The sequence below is a fragment of the Haemorhous mexicanus genome, chromosome 29, assembly GCF_027477595.1.
Source record: "Haemorhous mexicanus isolate bHaeMex1 chromosome 29, bHaeMex1.pri, whole genome shotgun sequence".
In the NCBI taxonomy this organism is placed as follows: domain Eukaryota; kingdom Metazoa; phylum Chordata; class Aves; order Passeriformes; family Fringillidae; genus Haemorhous; species Haemorhous mexicanus.
In genome coordinates this window covers 4016383-4041952 of record NC_082369.1, presented here as the reverse complement: position 1 = coordinate 4041952, position 25570 = coordinate 4016383, and the positions used below count along the sequence as shown (strand labels likewise).

The window sequence follows — 25570 nt, the reverse complement described above, 5'->3', positions numbered from 1 at the left end:
CAATTTGAGTGTTATGGAGGTGGATTTATGATTTGATCTTTTCATGCTTAGGGAACAGAAACATTTCTTACTGAATCCTGTTTCTGAGTTGGCTGATTAATCTGAGTTCAAATCTCTGAACAGTTTACAGATAAACTATTGTTAATGTTTTTGTTCCTTGATTACAATTTCTAGCCTGAAGAATGGAGTTACAGCTGGGCCATGAAAGATTTGATGTTAAATGTTGCTTGATGTTGCCTTGTCAAGCATCTGAGAGATGAAAGCCCTGATGCTGAGACAATGGGGTTAAAAATTAACCACGGTATCAGCACAAGTGCTGTCACATGGGCTGGGAGAGGAGGGTGGTCATGGGGCAGCTCTGACACTTCCTGCTCCATCCCAGCACACTTTTGAGCTGTTTAAAAGGCTCCTTGAAGGGGAGCTCACAAGCAGAGACCAAGTGCAATAATTCTGATTATGTTTGGCACTGCTTGCAGCTTTCCAGAGAAAAAGGATCAGGAAGTGAGGCTGCTTCCCTGGACAGTGGTGCCTAAAGCTGAGCTTTGTGCTGGTCTCAGTTGCCTCTCCTGTGTAGGAATTGCTCTCACATTATGGTTTGTTGTTTTCTCCTTTGTTTTAATTGTATCTCCAGGCTAAGGGAGATCATCTCCAGTTTCTTTAAAACTGGTGGGAAGATAAATATAAGCTCTGTTTTAAGATACTCCTATCGTTTTCAACCTTTTCTAAATTTAGGAATTAAAATACAGTTCCCTGACTTGAAGCTTTGTCTTCTTGTATTGACTAAGTTCAAGTTAATTTTGATTGAAATCCTAAGAAGAAATTTACACTTGGAAACTATTTGGGTCAAATTGGGAATAGTGAATCAAACCTTTGTTTATTTTATAGTCTCAAACAAGACAAACCTTTCCACACACACTGAAGAAGTTTCCAATAAATTTATATTTTCCTTTCATCAGGGAAAAATGGCTTAACTGCATGTTTCAGCTATGAAATGCACAGCATGCTATCTAAGACTCTGAATTTATTTTGGAAACCTAATGTTCACTTATTCTTCAGGCCAGTTAATTCAGTAAAGTGGCAGAAAATTGAGTTAGGGGATAGGAACATGTGGTGAGAGAACAGAGGGAATGGGAGCTTTGTTTTCTGGAAGCAGAGCTTCCCCTGCCTGTCTGTTGTTAAGTTGGAACCCTCAGTGTCCCCTGTTCATTACAGAATTTCAGTGACTTTGAGTGTGCTGAAAGTTCATTTCCCTCTGAAATGGGAGCTGAGAGGGGTTGGGACAGATGAAAATATTTGGGGTGTCATAATTCTTCATGTATTATTTTGAAAATCATTGCTTATTCCCATCTGGATGTGTTCTGGTTTCTCAATGATGCTGAACCAGTCTTTGGAAAGAATTAAGGCCAAATAAAATGGAAATTCCAACAGGAAGCTTTTATTAATTGGTCTTCTAAAGAAGAATCTTTATTGACAGCATGATCAGGTGGGGGCAGATCAGATTTTCTAGAACTCACCAGGTTTAAAAACTTCTAAAATTTAATCATAGCAAGCTTTATGCTTTAGAACTCTGTGCAGAAGAGCAGAGCAACTTGCTGCCAGCTCTGTTTCCCTCTTGACAGGCCCACTGTGCTGGTGCCTTTGGGATGAGATGGGCTGGAGCTCAGTGGAGCTTCAGCTCTGGTTTTCATTTCTATTTACCATCAAAGTGATGCCTTGTGAAGGCTGGCCTAGAGCAGAGACCAGACAGAGCTAAAGAATAAAGCAGGGATTTATTAGGAGGCCTCAATGGACCCACCCTGGGCAGCACAAGAGCCCAGCCAGGGCTGCACCCAAGATGAACCAAAATGGGCCCAAAATGGACACCAGGGCACAGGGTCTCTCCCTGGCATCAGTTCTGCTCCATTTGCACCTTGCAGTTCATTGTCCCATTCCAGCCCCAGCCCATCCAGTCCCATCCTTGTTTTTCTCTCTCCAGCCCACGGGGTTTGTGCTCTTGGGCTGAGATTTGGGTCATTTGTCCTTGGTCCCCAGCTGGAGCAGGAATTGTTTTGTCTCCCTGCTCTGTGCACAGAGCTCACCATCCCATAATGTGAAGCCCAGACCCACCCACTAAAGCAGCACAGAGTCTGAAAAATAGAAAAGCTCAAACCTGAGGCATCAAAAGCCTCACATGCACTTTGTGGGTGCAGCCTGCTCTCTCCCAGGGAAAGTGCTTCTTTTGAGGCATTGTCTGCATGGCTTTGCTTTAAGAATCCTAATCAGAGGAGGAATGGAACTTCTTTTTCCATTTGCTTGCATGGCACTGGTTTTTTCTGGTAGAAATGTCATGTTACCTGCTTTTCCCTGCTGCACACAACTCTTGGGGAAAAATCACCTTGTTCTTCATTCAGTCCTGCCAGGGGGATTGCTTGGAGCTCCCAGGACATCCCCCAGCAGGAGGAGTTGCAGAATTTCCTGTTGGTGAGTGGATACTTCACAGCATGGTTGTAAGGACCACTTAAACCAAGTGAAGTTAAACCAAGCTCAGCTCTGAAGGAGTCCTTTCCTCTGCCAGGGTGTGGAACTGGGGTCTCCCCTGTCCTGTGGCACTTTGGGAGCTGGGGCTGTGTGCAGGGGTGGTTCTGCCATGGAGCTAGTGGTTTACATCAAACTGCCAAGAGCTTTCTCAGATTTTGGCAATTCTTATGAAACAACTAAATGAGATTTTTGTTGTGTTCCTGAGGTACATGCTGGGGGCATGTGTGTGGGGGTTGGGATTTTGTTGTTTGGGGTTTTTTTAACAAATAAAAGGAGAAATTGATGATTTTCTGCATACTTTTATCTCTATCCCTGTTGTGTCAGGCTCCAGTTTCTGCCTCTTGCATTCCAAGGTAAGAGGATGGGTTGAATGACTTCCTGCCTCCCAGAATAGGCTATCCCAGCTCTCATTCCTGCTACCATTGCTCTGCTATTTTTGACTCACCCTGTTTTATTCAGCTGGTGTAGTACATTGCAGTGATTTAGTTTTAGTTTTTTGGTTTTGTCTTCTCATGGACTCACAAGGGAAAACAGTGAATGGGTTTGCTATATAAAGGATTCATTATCTTTAGCTAAATTTTCTTGTGAATTTATTTTGTACTCTTCAAAGTATTTTGAAGAATGTGGTAACAGTCATTAAAGTGAAATGTTACCAAAAAAAAAAAAAAAAAACCCACCCAGAATATTTCCTGACTTGGAATGTTCTTTAAAAAGTTGTAGATGTTAAAGGCTTTTCTGAGGAAATGGGTACATGAAAACTTTCCTAAAAACTGTTAATATTAGATCAGCTTTTAAGAATTTGCTGTGTGCTTTGACTAAATACCAGACACATGAGATCATAAGAGCCTTTAGTTTTAAACTGTATTCATTGCTTACATGAGTAATCACTGAGAAAAGTTTTTCAGGAAGCCTGAGTTATGGGATTTCTTAACTCTATAATGCCAAAAATATTTATCAATAAAAAAGGATTTGCACATTTAGCTGTTCTGTGATTGGGCTTCTTGGACATAGCTGGTGAACTGATAGTTCACTGGTGGCTTAAACTGGAAAACTTTATCAAAAAGTTTTCTGGGATCATTTTGTAAGTTCATTACTCTGCAGCCTGGCAGAGTTCACTGCAGCATTTCCCAAAGCCCAGAGTGGGAAGTTGGATGGTGTTCTGCAGAGAGCAGGAGCTGAGCCACTGTCCTGGAGAGGAAGAGGGGTTTGATTTACTGACAGTTCACTGTGCTGATGTCACAGGACTTTCACTGCTGCTTTGGCAGCTGCAGGGAGCTGACCTAGATTTTATGCATCTATTAATATGCATGTGCATGCAAAATGGGCTCTAAAAAAGGGAAATCAGGTGATACATTGGGGGATAAATACTGCAGAGAGATCTTGGTGGCTGGGCAATGCTTGCTTTGAAAAATCTGAGTGGGGATGCTGTTGGCACTGTCACATGTGCTGTGGTCTTGGAAAATGCAGAGCTGGAGCTCAGCCTCAGCTGAGAAGTGCTCACAGATGAGAAGTGCTCATCTGGGAGCACTTCTGGGTCCAAATCCTCTCCCTACTGAAGCCTGTTGAGTTTTCTGGAGTTGGAGCACAGTTACTGTGCACAGGAAAAGCTCCTTGAGTTTCTTCCTTTAGGTCAGGTATAACAGTTACCTGAAGAGTTATGGACCCTCTCCAGTGTATAGGAAGTTTTTCAGATCTTCTGAATGCTGATAGTGGTAGAAATCTGCTTGTGGGAGAGCTTGGAGAACCTGGTCTGGAATTAATGGCCTAAAAGTTCCACTGCAGCCCTGCTGAAACCCTTAAGGTACTTTGAAAAAAAACAAAACCAAAACCAGAGGAGAAGGGAAGCATACAGATAATGATAATGCCAGTGTTTTCCATGGAAATAGCCCCTGTTTGGATGTGTACACCATGGCTGGGTGTACACACGTGGAAATGGATTTGTAGAAAAAGACATGTTGTCCTAGTAAGGAGTGAAGATAGAAGTTTTTAATAGAAACCACAACAACACCTACCACTCTGAAATTATCATAAAAAATCAACCAGCCCATTTAAATAAATCAGTAACCTCTTGAACAGAAAAGATTGAATACTCTCAAAAAATTACCCCTCATAAATCCTAATACACTACATCTTTCATAATTCTATTTCTCCAAAATATCTAATCTGTTTTACAGAACCATCCTTTAAAGCTTATTTCTATTTTCATTTCTCTCTCAACAATATCTATCTTATTGCATAGCATTTCTAAATCAGCCTTTCTTATCTCACAATTTACATAGAGATAGATACTATGTAAAGCTTCTGTCAAGTTCTAAACCTTTTCTACCAATCCATTTCCTAGCCAGCCCTGAGCTGGGTGCAGAACCCTCACATCCCTCATGCTCTGGATGTGGCAGGGAGTGTGTCTGTGTGTCTGTCTGTGTGTGTGTGTGTGTGTGAAGAGATTGCACAGCTCTGTGCTCTCATTCCACACATCATTTCACAAGGGTTCTGTGCTAGGGAGGATTTCCTAATGGGGACTTCATAGCTTGGAGCTTTCAGAGGAAATATCTGTGGCAGGAGGTGCTGGGATAGCCCACCCCGAGCAGTAATTGCATTTTGGGGAGGTTTCCTTCTGTAGATGCTGTCTGCTGGAAGGGTGACAAGCTTCCTTGCCCTTGGACCACATGGCTAAGAGTTGATAAAGACATTCCCAGTAACAAATGGTACTGGGCTTTCACATGGAATGATTTTCCTTTGTAGTTAAGAGTGGCTCATGCAGAGATTTTGTGTTATGTGTGTATTAGCAGCTGTCAGAGAACTCATGATCTGCTAGAGGAATTAGAAATGCACAGCTAAGATTTGTGCCATATCTATTTTTTTTCTTTCCTGGCAGCTCATCATAAAACTCCATTTTTCAGTGTTGTGCAGCAGAGTAGCTGCCCAATGAGTTGTTCTGTAAACCAGAATTTTTCTGTTTGTCCTTCTTGTGTTTTTTTTTTTGAACACACAACTTGGAAAATTCCTTTGAAAATTTCTTGTCTTGAAGAAAAGTTTGGTTTAATGTGAATTTTCTTCCGTGGTAGCAGTAAGTGGGGGAATAGGTTGTGGTTTGTGACCTTTGTGTGGAAGGGGTGATTTCATGGTGGTTGTGCTCTCTTCACCCTGCTGAATGTCTTCTCTGAGGTCCTAATTTTTTGTAATTGCTTGAGGCTGATTTGCACTCTCTGCCTGTGGTTACCTGTGATCCTTTTCCTCTTTTTTTGAATACACAACTTTGAAATTCCTTGGCTGACTTTATAAATGAGATATTAATGTTCTGTCTCCCTTGAAGAAAAGTTGTGTTTAGTGTGAATTTTCTTCCATGGTAGCAATATGTGGGGGAATAGGTTGTGGTTTGTGACTTTTGTGTGGAAGGGGTGATTTCATGGTGGTTGTGCTCTCTTCACCCTGCTGAATGTCTTCTCTGAGGTCCTAATTGTTATTGCTTGAGGCTAATTTGCACTCTCTGCCTGTGGTTACCTGTGCTGTACTCCTGAAAATACCTAAAAGTGTTCTTCCCTTCCCTCAGTCCCACCAATACTACTGCAGGGGTGAAATAATCAGCACAGACAGTTCTGTGAGGAGCCTGGGGGCTTCCTAGGCTGCCTTTTTGCTCTTTGTCTGCTGTAATTCCCCCAATATTCTGATTTATTCTGGAAGCCAACAGGAATGTGAACAATGAACAGAAGAGCTTGGGAAGCTGTGCATTGACATATTCAGTTGGATTGAACTTTAACTCATTTTGCTTTCTTGCAGGCATTTGGAAATGCAAAAACAGCACATAACAATAACTCCAGTCGTTTTGGGAAGTTCATTCAAGTCAACTATTTAGAGAATGGGATTGTCAGGGGGTAAGTACAGGGTGAGCTGATTCTGGGGGTGATCTCTGTGCTTTTAGGAACTGGGAAGCCTCTGTTGGACTTAAAATGCTGCCTTGTTGAAGCTCTGCTCATGTGAAAATAGCTTGGTGCTGTGGAATTTAAAATTCTGTGAACTGAGCTGTGTGGAATTGTCAGGTGATGCTCAATATTCTGACTTTGCTGTACAGCTTGCTCATGTTAAGGATTTGCTGCTGTTTCTTTACCTTCATGGTAAATGAAGGCTTTTGCATAACACCCCCTGCCCTCTCCATTCTGCATTTAAAAACAGAAGGTCTGAATTTTTAAGAGGAGTGGAGAGAAGTGAAATAGATTTGAGGAAGCCATTTTAAAGAAACAGTTTAAACATCAGCTAGAGAGATAAAGAAAGCTATAAAATTACTTAACCAAATGTGTGTGCTTATATCTGAAGGTCTTAAAACATGAGATATTTAATGCCTGCATTTGCTGGTTCTGAGGCACTGTGGAGTGTCATGAGCAATCCCTGACCTTGATGCTCCAGTGTTTCTATTCTTTGGATTTCTTCTCATTTGCAATAACTTGAGTGACTGGGAACTCTGTGCCACATGTGCCTTGAGTGTTATTCTGAACAAATTCAGCATATTTTCAGACCCAGTCACACTAGCTCAGGAGATTGGTACAATTTGAATACACTTGTTTTGTCCTCAGCTTGAGGAAAAGGTGCTCAAACTTTGTCCTCAATCATCGTGCCCCTTGTCAAGGACTTGGAATTCTTGTTTAGGTTGCTTTGTCACCCTGTAGGGGATTTGCTTGCTGCCTTCCATTCTGGGCTGATGTCTTCACTGACATAAAAATCCAGCAGATTTATTGGGATGAGAACCAGGCAGATATCTGGGATATTTCTGGGGTCTTGCCTTGGTCTGCCTTGTCAGGCAAGTGTTAATCTTTCAGGATAGCTCATTGTTACCACTCTGTGGGTCTTGTTTCTGGTGGCAGTTTTCATCAGCACTTTCCTTGCTTGGTCTGCCTGTTTTAAGTTGTCTGCACTAAACCCAGGCACTGCAGGGAGGTGTCCCTTGGGTACTTTGTTCCAGTCACAATATAGAGCCTACTGAGATTCTTGGTTTAGTTTTAAAGTAGTGTCTGAGCTCTTCTCTTGCCCATTCTAGTGCAGATCTCAGTGTTTGAACTCTCTTTGCAATTGCTATCTGATGTTTTCTGAGGTCTTTTATTTTTGCCCTCATGCTTATTTCATTTTCTGTGGCTCCTTAGGGCTGTGGTTGAAAAATACCTGCTTGAAAAATCTCGTCTGGTTTCTCAAGAAAAAGATGAAAGGTAAGAGTGAAATACAGTTTTCCAAGAGAGTTAAAATCAATTCAGCAGTTAGGGAGCATCTGAATGATGTAGAATAAAAGAAAATCCAGTATATTTTCATGAGAGAAATGCATTGACTTTGCAGGAACTACCATGTGTTTTATTATTTGCTACTTGGAGTCAATGAGGAAGAGCGTAAAGAATTTCACCTCAAGCAACCTGAAGATTATTTCTACCTCAACCAGGTAATCTGTGATTTACCAATGCATTGATAAGGGTTGTCTGTGTGTTGGTCAAAGATGAAAGGAAGGAGAATAGAGAATTATGCTGGGCTTTTTGTGATGTTTGGGTTTCCCTCTTTGCCTTTTTTTGGATTTCTCTTTGCAGCATAACTTGAAAATTGAAGATGGGGAAGATCTCCGACATGAATTCGAGAGATTGAAACAAGCCATGGAGATGGTTGGCTTCCTTTCAGCAACAAAGAAACAGTGAGTGCAATTCTGTTAGCTTCTCTTACTGGCAGTTATTGCTCCTGGCTTGCAATGAGCAGTGGGGATCAAGGTATTCTGTAGGGCACGAGGAGAGCTGAGTGTTTGAGAGCTTACAGACTGATTCTTGAGGCAGAATTAGGTCTGCTAACCTGTCATAATGAACTCTCTTAAGAAAAACTCTGACATAATTCAATTTTTCTTCCTTAGGATCTTTTCAATACTTTCAGCTATTCTGTATTTGGGCAATGTCACATACAAGAAGAAAGCCACAGGCCGGGATGAAGGGCTAGACGTGGGACCTCCTGAAGTGTTGGACATTCTTTCCCAGCTGTTGAAAGTAGAGTATTTCTCTTTAGCATTAACGTGTGATACACCTGTTTGTCATGTTCTACCTCAGCATTTCCCTCAGCTATCCCAATTGCTGTATCTAAATCTCCTTTGTGATCCACGAAATTGATACTGTGGGAGGGGAAACATGAAATTAGTGAGATTATTTGGGTTAGAGAAGGAATATAACCTACAGCATGGAAATAGAATCTGTTGAGTCACCAATCACAGAGATGAGCAAGAATAGATTCAGTGTAGGTGTGTTCTTTGCCACCACAGGGAAACATCTGAATGAATGTAGACATGATAATTTAAACAAGTTGTAGGACTTGTAAAGCTACTGATGGATGATAAATGTGGCTGTTGTCAAAGAGATCTCTGGAGAAGTTGCATGTCCACTGCTGCAGTCAAATACCTCGTTCAGGAGCTTGGTGGTGACAGCAGCTCTTGTTCTCTCTTGTTTTGAAGGTTAAACGGGAAATCCTGGTAGAAGTGCTAACAAAAAGAAAAACTGTGACTGCTAATGATAAGCTTATTTTGCCATATAGTCTCAATGAGGTGAGTAAAAGAGCACTTGTAGAGGGATTTCAAATAACTGAAACTTCCTTTTTTGGATTAAAAAAGCTTTTATGGTACACTTTCACATTCTGTGAGGGGTGGTTGGAAAGTTAGAAGTTTGAATTAAAGGCAAATTGTGATTTTATTTATCTCTGCTGGGGTTGTAACCTGTGAGTGACACTGGTTTGAAACAGAAATGATTATTTTTTTAAACAAAGTTCTGAAGATTGTTTGATCTGCAGGCAATAACAGCTCGTGATTCCATGGCCAAGTCCTTGTACAGTGCTCTGTTTGACTGGATTGTTCTGAGAATCAATCATGCACTCCTCAACAAGAAGGACATGGAGGAATCTGTTACAGTAAGTTCCTCACAAAACCAAGTCTTTGCTGGCTGTTGTGTGTTTGGACCTAACAGTCAATCCTAGGTATGATATGTTGTGATATCTGGGATGAATTTTGATACTTCTCAGGCCTGTGGTAAATTTCCTGGTAATATTTAATCATCTCTGGTTTCACAGTAGGCAGAACTATTAAATATTTAAAATCTTTCAGCACAGACTGCAGTGCTTTCTGGACTGTTTATCTGCTGGGGGTTAAGACACTGTATGACAGGTTGGTAACTAGATTTCCATATCTTCTTTCAGTGTCTGTCCATTGGTGTACTTGATATTTTTGGATTTGAAGATTTTGAAACCAACAGTTTTGAGCAGTTCTGTATAAATTATGCAAATGAGCAACTTCAGTATTATTTCAATCAGCACATTTTCAAATTGGAGCAGGTAAGAAATGATAAAAACAGGATTCCCTTCAGCCACTCTCAAGTGTTTGTGTATTATGCAAACTTGCCCTTTACTCTGCAAAACCCCATGGCAAAATTGTTTGAATATTTCTGAAAGTCTTTGCTTTTAAAATTTCTCTTTTCACGACTGCCTGATGTTGTACTAACAGGGTCTTTCTTCAGAGGGCTGGCACTAAGTTTCTGCTTGACTGCAAAAACTAAGATAACATTCAGGTGATCCCAGACAGAAGTCAGCTAAAACTGTGAACTTTGCTATTGCAAGTTTGTGGGTGAGGGGTTGGATTTGGGTGTTTTTGTTTAAATGGTTGGGAAACAGCTTCTCTTGTTTTTATCACTCTGTAAGTATTTTATAACCAGTCTTTGCTGCTTCTCCCACCCAGCTGCATGTAGGGGGTACACCTGTGATCCTGGCAGTGGTCCTGAAGTCCTGCTGTTACTGGCATGTGTTGATTGACTGGTTTGCAGGTGGTGTCACCTGCCAGAGCACTCTGAGTGCTGCAGGAGCCAGCAGATCCTGTACCTGGCCTGGCTTTTGGAGGGTTTTTTTTGCTCCAGACTTGTTTTTTTCCTGCTTTGTGCAGAACTGTGCTTCTCAGGTCACTGCTGAAAGGACTCATTCTCTCGTATGTGGTACTTTGTCAACAACTTTAGGCAAGCATTTTAAAGAAAATAAAATTAGCCAACATCCAAACTTTGTGTGTAAACATGATGTTGAGGTCCCTGTTTTGTAACTTAGGACAGAATTGGCTATCCAGGCTGGCCAGAGTAAATAGTTACATTGTCTTCTTTTTTTTTTCTAATGCCATTTTTCCAAATAAGCTTAATCCTTGAATGACCCATTTCCTGTATCTCTTGCAGCCTGAGGGCCCTCAGGGAGATCTCTATATCTTTTTAAATAAAGGCTTTTTTGTCTGTGGAGAATGGCATTTCAGTTCTGTAACACGGTGTGCACTGTGCTGAGCAGACTGAATTCCACCTACTTAAAAATAATGCATTTATCATCATCATCATCCAGACCATGAGAGGTGCTCTTTGTCCTTTGTTAAACATAAAACTTATTTAATTTTCTGTGTGATTCTTATTTTTACTTTATCATTTTTTTACTTTTTTACCTTATCATTAGCTTTTTCCTGTGGGTATTTACAGCATTAGGAAAATCTGGTATTTTACCTCTGTATCTTAGTGGGAAGCTTGTCTTGTCAAGCCTTTGAAGGATTGTCACTTCAGCAGAAGAGCTTCATGTTCTCTTGTCAGGGAGCTCCAAATGTTCTGAGCCTAAGCAGTGTCCATTGCTTCCTGAGGGAAGTTCTGCTGCTGATCCTTAACTGCCTGTTTTGAAGCTTCTGACTGTGCAATATGAAAATTCTAAAATTTGATATTTAACTACTCTCATTTTCCATATTACAAAAACTATGGAAGAGCAAATAGACTCAAACTCCTCTATGTGTGTCCAGTTTTGCTGGAGTGCTGAGGATGTAATGTCTGACTCCAGGGTCCTAGGCTGCTGATTGCTGGGAAGGCAGAGCACAGCAGAACATTCCTTTCACAGCTTTGGTTTTGAAATAGTTTCACCCCAAACAGACCCTGCTGAGTGACGTGCCTGAGGACCTTTGATCTGTGCCACTATGCTTGTTCTTCTGTTCTTATTTATAAATTCTCCTTATTTTTGTCTCTGCTGCCTGAACTAACAAACTCCACTTGCTGTGGCTGTCCAAGGCTGTGTTTTAAGCACTTAAACCACAGGACATCAAAGGTCAGGGCACTGTACTGACAAGGGAATTTTCTTGAGCCACACAGGAGGAATATAAGAGTGAAGGGATCACTTGGCACAATATTGACTATACTGATAATGTGGCCTGCATTCACTTAATCAGCAAGAAGCCCACTGGCCTCTTCTATCTTCTGGATGAAGAAAGCAAGTAAGCAACAAACATCTGCAAAAACATGTGGCAGGGAGGAGGGAAGGACTGTGAAAGAACAGAAATACAGCACTGCAAAAAGGAGGGGAATGTTGTGGGAAGCAAAGGGTTATTTATGACTGTGATTTACAGTGGAGTTTGCTTCTAATGACTCCAGTATGGTGGTGAAATATATTGATGCTAAAACTGAACATTGGCTTATGCAAACTTAGGAACTTCTATGTTTGTGGTTTGCCATGGAACTGCAGTTAAAGTAAAATGCATGTCTGTAAGTCTTTGGAGCATTAAGTAGCAAGTGTGGTAAATAGTTAATGTGGTGCAAACTAAATTTGGCTGGTGAAGTGGGAGGAAACATTGATGTGCACTTGAAACCTCAGAATATTCTGCTGTGTGTGGAGCTTGGTTTGTGTCCAGAAACTGAGCCCACCTTTAAAGTTCAAAGCAGGTGTAGAGATCTTGGACAATTAATACTTTCCACAAGCACCAATAGGTGTTCGTTCTGTCACCCTAATAAACATACCTGTGTTTGAGAAATAGCTGACCTCTTTTGTCTTGTATTCCCAGTTTTCCACATGCCACCAACCAAACTCTGCTGGCAAAATTCAAACAGCAGCATGAGGAGAACAAGTTTTTTGTTGGAACCCCAGTGATGGAGCCTGCTTTTATCATTCGCCACTTTGCTGGCAAAGTGAAATACCACATCAAAGTACGTGGTAGATCTGATGGGCACAAAAAAAAATTTCCTTGTCTTTCTGTGAGTTTTTTTGTCAGGATGTAGAAAATGTGCTGGGAATGGGCTGGATCAGAAGGGTTCTCAGAGGGACTTTGGGTTTGTTTTTTGGGTGGCGGTGGTGACTGGATGGTAACCCTGACTGTTATTCTGAATACACAAACCAGGGAGCTTCTGCGAGATGTTGTGGTTCCATGTGGCTGTTTTGCAGGATTTCAGGGAGAAGAACATGGATTACATGAGACCTGACATCGTGGCTCTGCTGCGCAGCAGCGACAGCGCCTTCGTGCGGGAGCTGATCGGGATGGACCCGGTGGCCGTGTTCCGCTGGGCCGTGCTGCGCGCCGCCGTCCGCGCCATGGCCGTGTTCGCCCAGGCCGGCCGCGAGCGGGCCCAGAAAACTGCAGGTGGGGCTGGGGAGGGGCAGGGCTGGGACAGGGAGGGACTGGAGAAGGGCAGGGAGGGACTGGAGAGAAGGGCAGGGATGGACTGGAGAAGAGCAGGGATGGACTGGAGAGAAGGGCAGGGATGGACTGGAGAGAAGGGCAGGGATGGACTGGAGAGAAGGGCAGGGAGGGACTGGAGAAGAGCAGGGATGGACTGGAGAGAAGGGTAGGGATGGACTGGAGAAGAGCAGGGATGGACTGGAGAGAAAGGTAGGGATGGAACAGGGATGGACTGGAGAAGGGCAGGGAGGGACTGGAGAGAAGAGCAGGGAGGGTCTGGAGAAGGGCAGGGATGGACTGGAGAAGGGCAGGGATGGACTGGAGAAGGGCAGGGATGGAGTGGAGAAGGGCAGGTGGAGATGGGGAAGGGCAGGGATGGACCAGGGATGGACTGGAGAGAAGGGCAGGGATGGACTGGAGAGAAGGGCAGGGATGGACTGGAGAGAAGGGCAGGGATGGACTGGAGAGAAGGGCAGGGATGGACTGGAGAGAAGGGCAGGTGGAGATGGGGAAGGGCAGGGATGGAACAGGGATGGAGTGGAGAGAAGGGCGGGGATGGAGTGGAGAGAAGGGCGGGGATGGAGTGGAGAGAAGGGCGGGGATGGACTGGAGAGAAGGGCAGGGATGGACTGGAGAGAAGGGCAGGGATGGAGTGGAGAGAAGGGCAGGGATGGACTGGAGAAGGGCAGGTGGAGATGGGGAAGGGCAGGGATGGACCAGGGATGGACTGGAGAACAGCAGGGATGGACTGGAGAAGGGTAGGGATGGACCAGGAATGGCAGGTGGGGCTGGGGAAGGGCAGGGATGGAACAGGGATGGAGAAAGAAGGGCAGGGGTGGAACAGGAATGGCAGGGATGGAGCGGGGAACAGCAGGTGGGGTTAGGGATTGGCAGGGATGGACTGGGGAAGGGCAGGGATGGAATAGGAGAAAGCAGGTGGAGCTGGGGAACGGCAGGGATGGACCAGGGTATGGCAGAGATGGACCAGGGTATGGCAGGTGGGATTAGGGAGCAGCAGGGATGGAACAGGGAAGGGCAGGGATAGACTAGGGAATAGCAGGTGGGGCTGGGGAACAGCAGTGATGGAACAGGAGATGGCAGGGATGGACCAGGAAGTGACAGATGGGGCTAAGGAATGGCAGGGATGGAACAGAAAACAGCAGGTGGGGCTGGGAAACAGCAGGTAGGGCACAGGAAGGTGCTGGTAGAGCTGGAAAACTGCAGGTGTGGAACAGGAAACTGCAGGTAGGGCTCAAAAAGTGCAGGTAAGGCTTGGGGAAGTGCATGTATGACTCAGAAAATGGCAGGGATGGACCGGGGGACAGCAGGGATGGTACAGGAGATGGCAGGTGGGGCTAGGGAACGGCAGAGATGGAATGGGAAACAGCAGGTAGGGCCCTGGAAAGTGCAGGTACAGAATGGGAAAGTGCAGGTAGGGCTCAGGAATGTGCAAGTAGGGCTGGGAAAATGCAGGTATGGCACAGAAAACTGCTCTGAAAATGCTTAATACTTTACAATTGCTCTGCTGGCAAAATGAGTTTGTGGCAAAACTCCATGAACCAGACACCATCTTTTGGTGCTGAAGGCAAACTGAGTTGTGGAAATGGTTTAATATTCATAATAGAGGAGATTGTCACTGTTCTTACCTGAGGTCATTCAGCTTTCCTCCTCCAGTCAGTGCATTTCCAGCAGGCTGGGACAGACTTGAAGGCCTGTTTGTGAAAATTGGAGGTGGTAGTTCTGGTATTCTCATCTTATCACTAGTTTTGATCTTCTTAGACCTCTGTGATGTAACACAGTACTCAGGATTAATTTTGACCATCTGCAACTTCCTGATGAACTGCAGTTTGAACTGTGGCTTGATAAAAGACTAGATAAACTCCAGGCCCTTGGATAGATACTTTACTTGCTGAAGTTGGTGGTTTTGGGGGTTTTTTTGCCTGCTCATATCTTTTTTGGTTCTTTCCTAACAGGAGTGATACGTCAAGGACCCAGAGTTCCCCTTGGAGAGCTCCAGAGATCCAATACGCCAGTAGAAAAAGTTTATCGGTGAGAAACACATCCTGAACCCCTGCAGGGAACAGCTGAATTGCTGAGCTGGATTTTCATAGATCAAATCTCAACTAGATCTTTCCACAAGGAAAGCAAGCTTTATTTCTTCTGTCTTGTTTTCTTTGGCCTTTTTAATATCATCAAAACAACACTCTAGATTATTTTATGTGAGACCCAGTGCCACCACATGCTGGGGACAGCCTCAGTTCCATTTACCACTGGGTTTTTGAGTTCTCTGTGGTTGCTGTGTGCAGCTTTTAGCATTGTGTGCTCCTCTGCAGCCAGTCTGGGTCACTGAAGGGGCAGAGGCAGGGCCAGTCTTACAGAATTGTATCTCTGTAGGGAGATTTGCCTTTCTGTGGATATTTAGTCTTTGTACATGTTCCTTTTGCAGCCTCTCAGTGCTCGATTTCTCATTTGATTGTTCTGAGGATTTCGATATAAATGCTTTTCAAGACATCATTTCTTTTTGTGAGAACAAGAAGTAAGTAGCAAAAGGCCTGAACTCCCAGGCCAGGGAGGCACATTTCCAGGACACAGTGACTTTCTCAGTGTGCTCTGGGTAACAGTGAAGCCATGGAGAACTTAAAGTAGTGACTTCATGCTGCTTCCTAATTACTGCATCCTGGACAGCTCTGTCACTTGGGGAGACAAAGACCTAAATATCCAATTTGTGTGAAAGGATTGGTCACAGCTTACCACATCTGTTTCCTTGGGATATCTTAAATCTTGATATTCAGTAAAGTTCAGGGGTACCCAGGGAAGCCACAGCCCTGTGTAATAATGTTGCTGCCTCTGTGAGCAGCTCAGAATGGGGAGAGCACCTAAGAGTCAGAAGTGATTCTTACACTTCTGTTATTTTTGGTTTGTGCCTCTCTGGAGAGTAAAGAAGGTAAGTTCTGTGCCAGGACACAGCACTTCACAAGAGCACAGTGCATGCTTGAAGAATGGAACATGCCTTGAATTAAGGACCATCCCAGGCTTACTTTGAAAAGCTAAACATGAATAAGTGTGAAATGGAAATGAAACCCAAAACTTCTTCAAGTATCCCTCTAGCAGTTTGTTTATAACTTACTTCTCTGATGTAAGTCTGTTTAAGTAGCCTCATTTGAGTAGTCTAATCTCTCTATAAAAATGTTTACTCTTGGTTATAAAGAAGCTTATATCTTCCTGAAAAGGTTCCCTGGCTTAACCAGAAGGGTTACCTGCTCATTAAGTGCATTTTGTTACATTTCCCTCCATTTTCTGAATTGATGGCTCAAGAATTTACATTAAAAGCTAGAATCTTGAGTATGAGACTCTGGCAATTAATTTTAGAGCACTGATGGAGTAGAAGGTGCTGACTTGTCATCAAAATCATTCGTGTTTAGGAAAAAGTAGCCTGGGATTGACCTGCTGCATTTTGGAGCACACTTGGTGATGGAACCTTTTGGGGTTTTAACTCCTTTTTTCCCCCTCTCTCACGGCTGTGTATCTCTGTTTGCCACGTGTGTTTTGCTGTGGATCATTTTAGAGACATGCATGAACAAATCATCGCCAGTATTAAAGGACTGCCCTGGCAGGGTGATGATCCCTGTGAGCTGCTTCGGTCCCTCAGCCAGCTTCAACACCGCTCCCACCTCCTGTGAGTGCTCTGGCTTTTGCTTTCAAAGTGCAACAAGAACCAGGCAGTTACTCCAGTCCCTAAACATCATGCTTGTCCCAGATTTGTCTTTTGAAAAATGCTAAACAAGACCATTAAAAATAAAACATCCCTTCTGCAAATAGGCTGTAGAGAACACCTTGTTACTTCATTGCATTAGCTGAAAGTTAAACCTACTTCTCGTGTGAATTTGCTTTAAAAGCCCCAAGTATCTAATACGAGCTTGTTGTTGCAAAATATTCAATAGTGAGATCTCCCACAAGGTGTGACAAATGTTTCCTGAAATTCAGGATGCTGGTGCAGGATGTATTCCTGAGTTTAGAGTCTTTACATCTGCAGTTCTGTGCATGTGTGAGGAAATTAATCTCTGCTCTGCTGTATAATAATGAATGTAAACTGGGTGGCTCGGAGCAGGATCCTGCCCTGTATCACAGAGTGAATATGCTTAGAACCAGCAGGATGTGAACTGCAGCCTTCTTTCTGAGAGCTTCCACTGCTTCACCTTCTGTGTGTGGCTGAGGGCTGTGCCTGAGGTGTGTGTCCTGCTCAGACCTCCCTGAGTTCCTGGTGCTGGGACATGCATTGTGCTCCTGGGAGCAGTTGGGTGCTTTCACAGAGCTTCTGGTGCCAGCAGCTGTAACTTCTGAATTGAGCACTTCTATTTGCTAGTGCCTTGTCTTAGAATGAGTTTAATGACCCTACAGTGGCTGAAGAGAGTAACTCACTCTAGAGTAGCCTGTCCAGCAATGCAGTTTTGAATAGCTTTAACTTCAGAGGTAATGTTTCACTTTTGAAAGCTTCCAATACCTACAGAGTTTATTTAAGAAAAATAAATTGTTCTTGTTGCAGAGCAGTTTGCATTTCCTGCATTGGTCACTTGTAAAAGACATGCATGAACACACCCTCTTGCTGTTGTGCTCATTTTCTTCTGTCCTTTACCTTGCCTCATAAATTACTCCAATTTATGGCTTGCTGAAATAATCAAAAATCATGTGCATTTTTTTCCTTAAATTATCTTTAATATTTTCACAGGAAAAGTAAAGGTGTCAAGCAAAAGCAGATCATTCCCAAGGTAATCAGAAAATTTAGATTTCTCTTGGGTGTGGGCTTTTTTGCACTGTGAATTTCATTTTGATTGACAGAACTCACTTCAGTACTGTTTTATAGTGTAGGAAGGTTGTGTTATTTATCCTGACAAGCTAAAAAGCTTCACCTGAATAAGAATTGTTTAATTAGACAGATATGAAGATGCCATAAGTGTATAAAGTCACTTCCAAGCCAGGGAAGGCAAACACAATGACTGTGTGATTCCCCTTGTTCACCTTACACTCTTGGGACAGGGCAGTGGAACAGTTTCACTCTTAAGAAATGTTTTGGCCCAAAATAGAAATAACCATGAAATATAACATGCCGTTGAATGTGGAACTCTGGGTAGCTGGTTTCATTCTGACTCATTTCAGACAAAATATTTCCCTTTTAGCTGAAAGACTTGTACTTTGTTGATTATGAAAACTTTTTTGTAGAACTTGCTGGATTCCAAATCTCTGAAGCTCATCATGAGCATGACTCTGCACGACCGAACTACAAAGTCCCTTTTGCACTTGCACAAGAAGAAGAAACCCCCAAGTATAAGTGCCCAGTTCCAGGTAGGTGACACACCTCAGGGAACAGCCCCTCCTGGGCTGATCTAGACTGCTCTTGCTTGGAAAACCAAGTGGGTTTTATTCTTGAGGTTTTTTTGAGGTGAGGTTTATTGCTTGAATAAAGTCAGAGTACATTTTGAGATGCCATTTTTGCCACGAAATGTGTCAGTTCTCTGTACTGATCATCCTTATATACAGATCTAGTGCCACTGTGAGAGCACGTTCAAGCCCTGCTTGAAATTCTCTTGAGAAAAGCTAAAAGCAAATACCAAATACAGGGATGTGCTGGGCAATATGGGAGAATCTGTTTGGATTTTGTACAGCCATGAGACCTGAAACAGCCTGATTCCTGAGGCAGAAGCTATCCTGCTGTCAAACACCAAATCACCATCAAAATGCTGATACCTGAAGGAAAACTTTTGTGACTGTTTCATTTCAGACTTCACTTAACAAGTTGCTGGAGACCCTGGGCAGAGCTGAGCCATTCTTCATCCGCTGCATCCGCTCCAATGCAGAGAAGGTGAGGCTGCCTCAGAGCTGAGCTGTGTGCTGAGATCCAGGGCTGCAGCCTTGGAATCTCTGTTTCTGCTCAGGCTCCTCAGGCTCTCAGTGGCTCTTCTCTGCTGGTCTTACAGAAGGAGATGCTCTTTGATGAGAGCTTGGTGCTGCAGCAGTTACGGTACACGGGCATGCTGGAAACTGTGCGGATCAGGAGGTCTGGCTACAGTGCCAAATACACATTCCAGGTACATGGGAACTGGAAGTGGGTTGTGCTTTCAGGAATATCTGCTCTCTTTAGAAAACATGTCTTGTGTGTCTCTTCATATGAGGCTCATGACCACTTGGGGTGAGCTGTAAAAATGCACTGTGGTTTTGAGGGAGCCTGCATGGTAACACGTCATAGTTCAACTGTTGTGGGTTGTCTGCCAGTAAATTCTTCCTGGCTGTGTGAAGGAAAACATTCTGAGTGCAGTCAGTGCTGCACAGTCCTGTCTAATGTGGGAATTCGTTTTCTGTAAAAACTTCTGTGTAGGTTTAGAGATCACATCCAGGTGATCTTTCCCATTAACAGAGGCTGACTATAGTCTGCATTTTACATGGAGAAATAGCTGAGTTTGTAGTGGGAGGTAAGTATTTTCAGATCCTTGTAGCTTAAGTGTCTTAAATAGATTTCTATTTTAGAGCTAAAACTCCAAACTTGGGAGTTGCCTTCTAAGTTTGGTCTCTTGCTGTCTCTGCTTTTTACAGGAATTCATCGACCAGTTTCAGGTGTTACTGCCCAAAAATGCCAAAGCCTCCAAGGAAGACATTTGTGCTTATTTGAATAAACTAAAACTGAATGAAAACTACTATCAAATAGGGAAGACCAAGGTCTGTGAAACTTTCTGTAAGGCAATAAGAAACGCTGCTGTACATTGCAAAATTCAGTGCAGTTCATTTACAAGTGTTACTCTTCTCTGCTTTTTATACCTAAACTGGCTATTTTAACTCTTGCAAGTGGTGACACAGAGGTTATACTTGACCCCTTGGTTTTGATGCCAACTGGTTTCTTGACTACAGTACAAATCCATGTTATATAGGTAGTTTGGGAAATGATTGCTATTGGCATTTGTCAAACAGATCAACGTTGACATTTTAGAAGGGTTCTGTGATTTGAAGGCTGTAAGGACAGTGTAAGTCTTAGAAATTTAAGAAATTCTCAAACTCTGAAATTTAAAAGGATCTTTATCTTTTGGGCAAGCTGTCAGCCAGTAAGGTTTGGTGCTGTGGTACCAAACCATTACCTTATTTATTATCTTATTATAGCTCCAGAGGGGGGCTGAAAGGCTCCTGTGAACTGCTTCTTGATGAACTTTGCTTTCACTGAGCAGGTTTTCATGAAAGAGGCTGAACGGCAGATACTACAGGATACACTACACAAAGAAGTGATCAGGAAAATCATCCTCCTTCAGAGCTGGCTCAGGATGGTTTTGGAGAGGAGACGCTTTCTCAGGATGCGGCAGGCAGCCGTTGTTTTACAGGTATCTTTGAGAACTGCCAATAACTGTGGTTATTTTCCTAACAACAAACACACAAGCCCTGTCATGGAACACTCCCCACCTTGAGGCAGCCCTCCCTCAGTTCAGAACTCCCTTTGCAGGCGTGCTGGCGCTCCCGCTGTGTCAGGATGGCTCTGCAGAGGAACAACGCTGCCATCGAGATCCAGGCGGCCTGGAGGCGGCACCGGCAGCGGAAACGCTTCCTGCAGCTCAGGAGGAGACTTTGTCTCCTGCAGGCCCTGGTCAGGGGGCACCTGCAGCGCAAGAGGTAAAGGGAAGGAGCAACGTGCCATGAAAACATCCATCGACTCACCTGGCTTCACCTGCCAAGCTCAGTTTGTGTGGTGGGGTGACTTAGTGAACAGCTTGGTAAATTGTTGCCCAAGGAAGTTGTGGCTGCCCCTGGAAGTGGCCAAGGCCAGGTTGGGTGGGGTTTGGAGCACCCTGGGATAGTGGAAGATGTCCCATCCCCCTTGCCATGGGGGATGAGATGATCTTCAAGGTCCCTCACAAGCCAAACTATTCTGGGATTGTATGAACTTTAAGGTAGCTACTACCCTGTGATATTTCAGTCAGTATCAAGTGGTCAGTGGAGTGGGGACACTGGATGAGTGCTCAGGACTTGAGCTTTATTCAGCTCAGCTGCCCTGGTGCTGGTGCTGCCAGTCCTGACACCTCCCTGCAGTCCCACTGGGACTGTAGGGGTGGTTTGGGTCTGTATTGCTATTTGGGCTGCATTTAAGCAGTTGGTGGGGTTTTTTGGACCCCTGGGCATTAAGGATTTGTATTTTCATATTAAAAATTCTTAACAGATATCAGAAAATGGTTCTAGAAAGGCAGAAAGCTGAAGAAGAGCAGAGAGAAATGCAGGGAGATGAAGACAAAGAGCAAGATATGAGCAAGACATACGACATAGATGAAGATAAGAGCAAGGATGAGCAGAGTGAGCAAGCAACAGATGAGCTGCCTGTGAAACACAAGTCAGAGACAGATCAAGCTGTTGAAGATAAAGATCTAGCTCAGAATGAACAAGCTGAAAGCCTGAGCTCATCTGAGAAAGCCACGTTACCCCAGAAGCACACGGTGGAGGGCTCGGAGAGAGCGACCAACAGCCGGGAGAAGCGGGAATCCCGTCGGCAGAGGGGGCTGGAACACAATGACTTGCAGAACAAGCATGTGCTCCTGTCCTTTGAAGGACCATCTGCATTGTGCCACGAGGAGCAAACTCTTTCTGAAGAGGCCCTGGAAACTGCTCCAGAGGCAGAGAAATCCACAGCACAAGAAGAAAATGTCCTTCAGGGAAGCAGTGAGGGAGAGAAAAGTCCAAGTGAAGAAAAAACTCTTTCAGACACTCCACCATCAAGTGAGATAAAAGAAAGTGATTCTGTTCCTGAGCGCCCCTCTGGATCAGATGCAGAGGACACGGCAGCTGATAGAACGAAAACACAACGGAATCAAAATAACCAAATAAAAGGCAGCCAAAGCTTTACCTGCCCTGAAAGGCCAACAGATCTTGCACTGAAAGTTCGTAACAAACTGTCTGCTACTGGCAGCTTCCAGGGCCCTGCTGACTGCCTGGCAGATAAAAACAGGCGGCAGAGGGCAACCAAAGACCTGGACAGCCCCACTTCTGCAATCCAGAGATACGTGGATGACCCAGAGAAGCTAAAGTACAAGAGAGAGAAGTGGAAAGGAAAGAGGCAGTCTGATGCTGGCCAGAATGATGTGCTGAGTCAGTCTCTGGATGGAAGGATACGTGTGGATAAGTCTCCTCAGGATCAGCTAGAGTAAGGGCAGCTTCCTTTTTTTCACTTCACAGAAAACAAGTATCTGTAATTTTTAAAAATCAATGGAGAACTCCTGAGAGCCTGTACATTTGGGCCATGTTATGGGAGCACATGGAGTTGTGAACAACTCCTGCTTTTCCATGGCTCCCAGTCCTGCAGTGAATCTGTATGGGCAGAATGTTTTCAGAAGCTCACAAAAGCTGCAAAGCCTGCCTGGCTGTATTAAAAGGAGTCAGGGCATTAGTTGAAATAGTGTCTGGAGTTTATTTTCATGTGTCTTTTTACCCATTGAAAACAAGGTTTTAGTGACCTGCAGCTTGCAAGCATCATCCCTCTGATATGGCAGGAAATCTGCCATTCCCATGCTTTTTCATTTCTCCAGTACATTTTGTATTTAAAAGTAAATTGCAAGGGCTGCCTCAGATGCAGTGTTGATATGTGGGTTATTTAAAAGATGTGAAGAGACCACAGACTTTATTAAAATATATATTCTGAAACTCATCTTACTACAGGAAGAAGGGGAGTTCAGCTTCATTAAGTGACCTCTCAACACTGGCCCAGACTGTTGCCATGAACCAGGTACTGATGCTATTGTGCACATTTATAATTAATTACCCTTGTTTTTAAATATTAAAGATTTGTGAATAATTGTCTGTAGTGTATTTGTGTGCCTTCAGGTTGATTTTCTTTTTGCTTGATACCCATGTAAAAACAATCATCAGGAAATATTATACAGTAATTTGAAAATATAATTTTTAATAAATGGATCCTTGATCAAAGCATTAAATATACTTGGCTCTTGTATTAGGAAACTAATATCTGTTGGGTAAAGTGTTTTGTCATGATGAAGTAAACTTCACCATTCTAGTTTTTAAACCATTTAAAGAATCTGTGTCACTCAAAATGCAGTTTTTGACCCCTCCTCTTTCCTGTAGCAGTCACCAGATCCAATTGAAGAAGAAAAAGGCAACAAGAAATTCCCTGTGCAGAAGAAGCCCAGCGACCACTTCCCTACCTCGGACACGGCCGTTCCCGTGCAGCCAGCGAGTCAGCAAGGGGATGCCAGGTATGGCTTGTGTGTGTGACTGGCCTGTCTTTCAGAAAATGAAAAAAAAAGAGATTTTCCATTGGTACTTGAGTTGGGCACCTTGAGGCTGTGATTGTGCAGAGGCACAAGCTGGCATCAGCTACACGAGTGGCTGTGTTGCTGCTTCATGTTGCTCTGAGCATGATATCTGAGCCTGCTGAGGAACAGACTCTCTGCTTGCATAACACTTTCTGTGAACTGGTTCTTTTTAAAATAAGAACCAACTTACAGCTGGGATTAAAGGTTCATGTAGTGTAATACAACACCAAGAGAAAAGCTGAAGAGCCCAGCAAGCATGTAATGCTGCTTCCCTGGCCTGCTCCAGCCTCTGGCATTCTGCAGCCCAGAGACTTCCTGAGCCAGAAGTGATGTTTTGGATATGTGAGGTGTTGTCTGTGTGTGCTGAAGGTAGTGCTCTGATTTTGTAAATACCAGAAAGTCCAGGAGTGCTTTCACATTGTCTTTCCTTTTATTTGTGCTGCTCAGTTTTTCTGCAGGTTGGGCCTTAAATATTCCCCATAGTTGTGAATCCTGTTGTGGGTTTTTGTTAAGAGCCTGCTCTTGTGGCAGAGCCAGCTTCCATTACTAATGGGACAGACGTGTATCTGCTTTTGTATTCAGGTCTGCTTTCAAAAGCCCTTTGCGTAGACTTTTGGGGAAAAAGCCAGACAAGAAAATTGCAAAGGAGAGTTCTGATGTGATTGAGGAAGGAGACGGCCTCTCCCTGGTGTCTTGTGTCCTCTTTACAGACACAGGAGGAACCCAGAAACTTTCAGAAGGTGAGTTTGGTGGTTTAACCCTCAGCGCAGTGCGTCTTTTCTGCGAGGAACCAAATGCTGCAGAAAACCTTGCCCTGCTTGAACATCCAGATCCATTTCTTTGGCAGGTTCCTCGGGGCAGCCGGGCCGCCCCCAGGCTGGGAAGGAGAGCAGCAAAGCCAAGAAGAACAGAACCATAAAGATCAGCAAGATCTCGAGCGTGTCCCAGAACTGGCGCGCGTCCATGGTCCGGGAGATTGCCAACGCCAACGAGCTGAAACACCTGGATGAGTTCCTCCTGAACAAGGTGAAAGGCTCCCAGCCATCAGAAAATTCAAGTTGTTGACCACTGTTTGTGTGGAATTTTAAAGCCTGCTGGTCTAGGTGCAAGTTTGTGTTATAATTTAAAGCAAAATGGGAATTGATTGGGATGGTTTGACTGAGTTAGGTCTGCATTAAGGCCCTTCCTATTCTTTTCCTCAAGTCACTGAATGCATAATATTGCATTAAATACAATACAGGGCATTCGTGTTAGTTCTTTTTTACAAATGAGTGAGCAGCAAAGCTTGTATTAAAAAAAAGGGAGAGTTGTAAATAGAGAGTTCTCTAAAGCCCAACTATCCAACTCTACTGTTTTGTATTATCAGCACAATGCATTAAAAAAATGTTGTTTTAAATAATTGGAATGGTCACAAATGACTAAGCCCAGCCACTGAAACTTAACTCTGTTCAGATGTTCTTTTTTTAACAAAATCTGATGCAGATGTATTTTTTTTCTAGATCAATGACTTACGCTCCCAGAAGTCTGGTGTTGAATGTTTGTTTTTTGAAGCCACAGAGAAGTTCAGAGGAAACATCAAGACCATGTACTCTGCTCCTGTAAGTAGTAAGTCTCAATAAAGGAAAGTTGGCAGGCAATAAATGAGTTGAGTGTGCAGGTTAAAGGCTTGGCCTGCAGCTCTTCAGCAAAGCAGTTCAGCAATTGTCAGCATAGAATTCAGAGCTGAATGTTAGACTCATTTTACAGTTCTGCTGTAATCTCAAGCAGCCTGCTTTGTTTTCCTTTGCTCATTCACTCAGCCATAAATTTATTTTTAGAAATGGATGGATTTTGCTGTCTTCAGCCTCCTAATGCTGAAGAGAGGAGCCAACAGCTTTTCCAATATTCTTCTGACACTGCCTTGTGTCAGCCAAGTGCTGTTGGACAGTGCAGGAGGGAAGTGTGTTAACTTGTTTCTGTCATGGGCTGTTATCTTTGACTTTGATCATGGCTGTGATTTTTCACCTCTGAACTTAAGTATGTGAAAATATGAAACTGTCTCAACAGTATTAAAAAGGAATGTCTGACAAGTATTTTTCCTTCTTTAGAATGGACAAATTCATGTTGGCTATAAAGATCTGGTGGAAAATTACCAGCTCCTAGTTACAAACCTGGCCAAAAAAAGGGAAGAGAAAGAAGTCAAACTGGTTTTGAATCTCTTTCTATCCCTTCTGGATGAATTCATCAGAGGATATACAAAGAAAGAGGAATCTGAGCAGCCCAAGGTATGAAAGTAATTCTGTTGCTGGTTTATGGTATGATGAAACACTCTTGCTCTCTT

General features: G+C 43.5%; 1 protein-coding gene across 8 annotated transcripts in view; it reads left to right on the top strand.

Moving 5' to 3' along the window:
• Positions 1 to 25570, top strand: part of MYO9B (myosin IXB) — a 43743-nt gene that overhangs the window by 10769 nt on the left and 7404 nt on the right. For 4 of the 8 annotated variants that reach the window (XM_059870101.1, XM_059870100.1, XM_059870106.1 and 1 more), the window contains exons 4-31: positions 6295 to 6389; positions 7650 to 7712; positions 7837 to 7936; positions 8079 to 8179; positions 8390 to 8519; positions 8978 to 9067; positions 9310 to 9426; positions 9712 to 9846; positions 11664 to 11785; positions 12350 to 12491; positions 12727 to 12922; positions 14935 to 15010; positions 15408 to 15497; positions 16527 to 16637; positions 17688 to 17727; positions 18179 to 18301; positions 18738 to 18818; positions 18934 to 19044; positions 19547 to 19669; positions 20170 to 20319; positions 20439 to 20605; positions 21150 to 22124; positions 22637 to 22703; positions 23060 to 23190; positions 23833 to 23990; positions 24098 to 24276; positions 24750 to 24848; positions 25338 to 25514. In XM_059870101.1, the coding sequence (XP_059726084.1) occupies positions 6295 to 6389; positions 7650 to 7712; positions 7837 to 7936; positions 8079 to 8179; positions 8390 to 8519; positions 8978 to 9067; positions 9310 to 9426; positions 9712 to 9846; positions 11664 to 11785; positions 12350 to 12491; positions 12727 to 12922; positions 14935 to 15010; positions 15408 to 15497; positions 16527 to 16637; positions 17688 to 17727; positions 18179 to 18301; positions 18738 to 18818; positions 18934 to 19044; positions 19547 to 19669; positions 20170 to 20319; positions 20439 to 20605; positions 21150 to 22124; positions 22637 to 22703; positions 23060 to 23190; positions 23833 to 23990; positions 24098 to 24276; positions 24750 to 24848; positions 25338 to 25514 (4149 nt within the window). The remainder of the gene's footprint in view (positions 1 to 6294; positions 6390 to 7649; positions 7713 to 7836; positions 7937 to 8078; positions 8180 to 8389; positions 8520 to 8977; positions 9068 to 9309; positions 9427 to 9711; positions 9847 to 11663; positions 11786 to 12349; positions 12492 to 12726; positions 12923 to 14934; positions 15011 to 15407; positions 15498 to 16526; positions 16638 to 17687; positions 17728 to 18178; positions 18302 to 18737; positions 18819 to 18933; positions 19045 to 19546; positions 19670 to 20169; positions 20320 to 20438; positions 20606 to 21149; positions 22125 to 22636; positions 22704 to 23059; positions 23191 to 23832; positions 23991 to 24097; positions 24277 to 24749; positions 24849 to 25337; positions 25515 to 25570) is intronic. The other 4 variants (XM_059870103.1, XM_059870108.1, XM_059870104.1 and 1 more) reach the window with 3 other exon arrangements.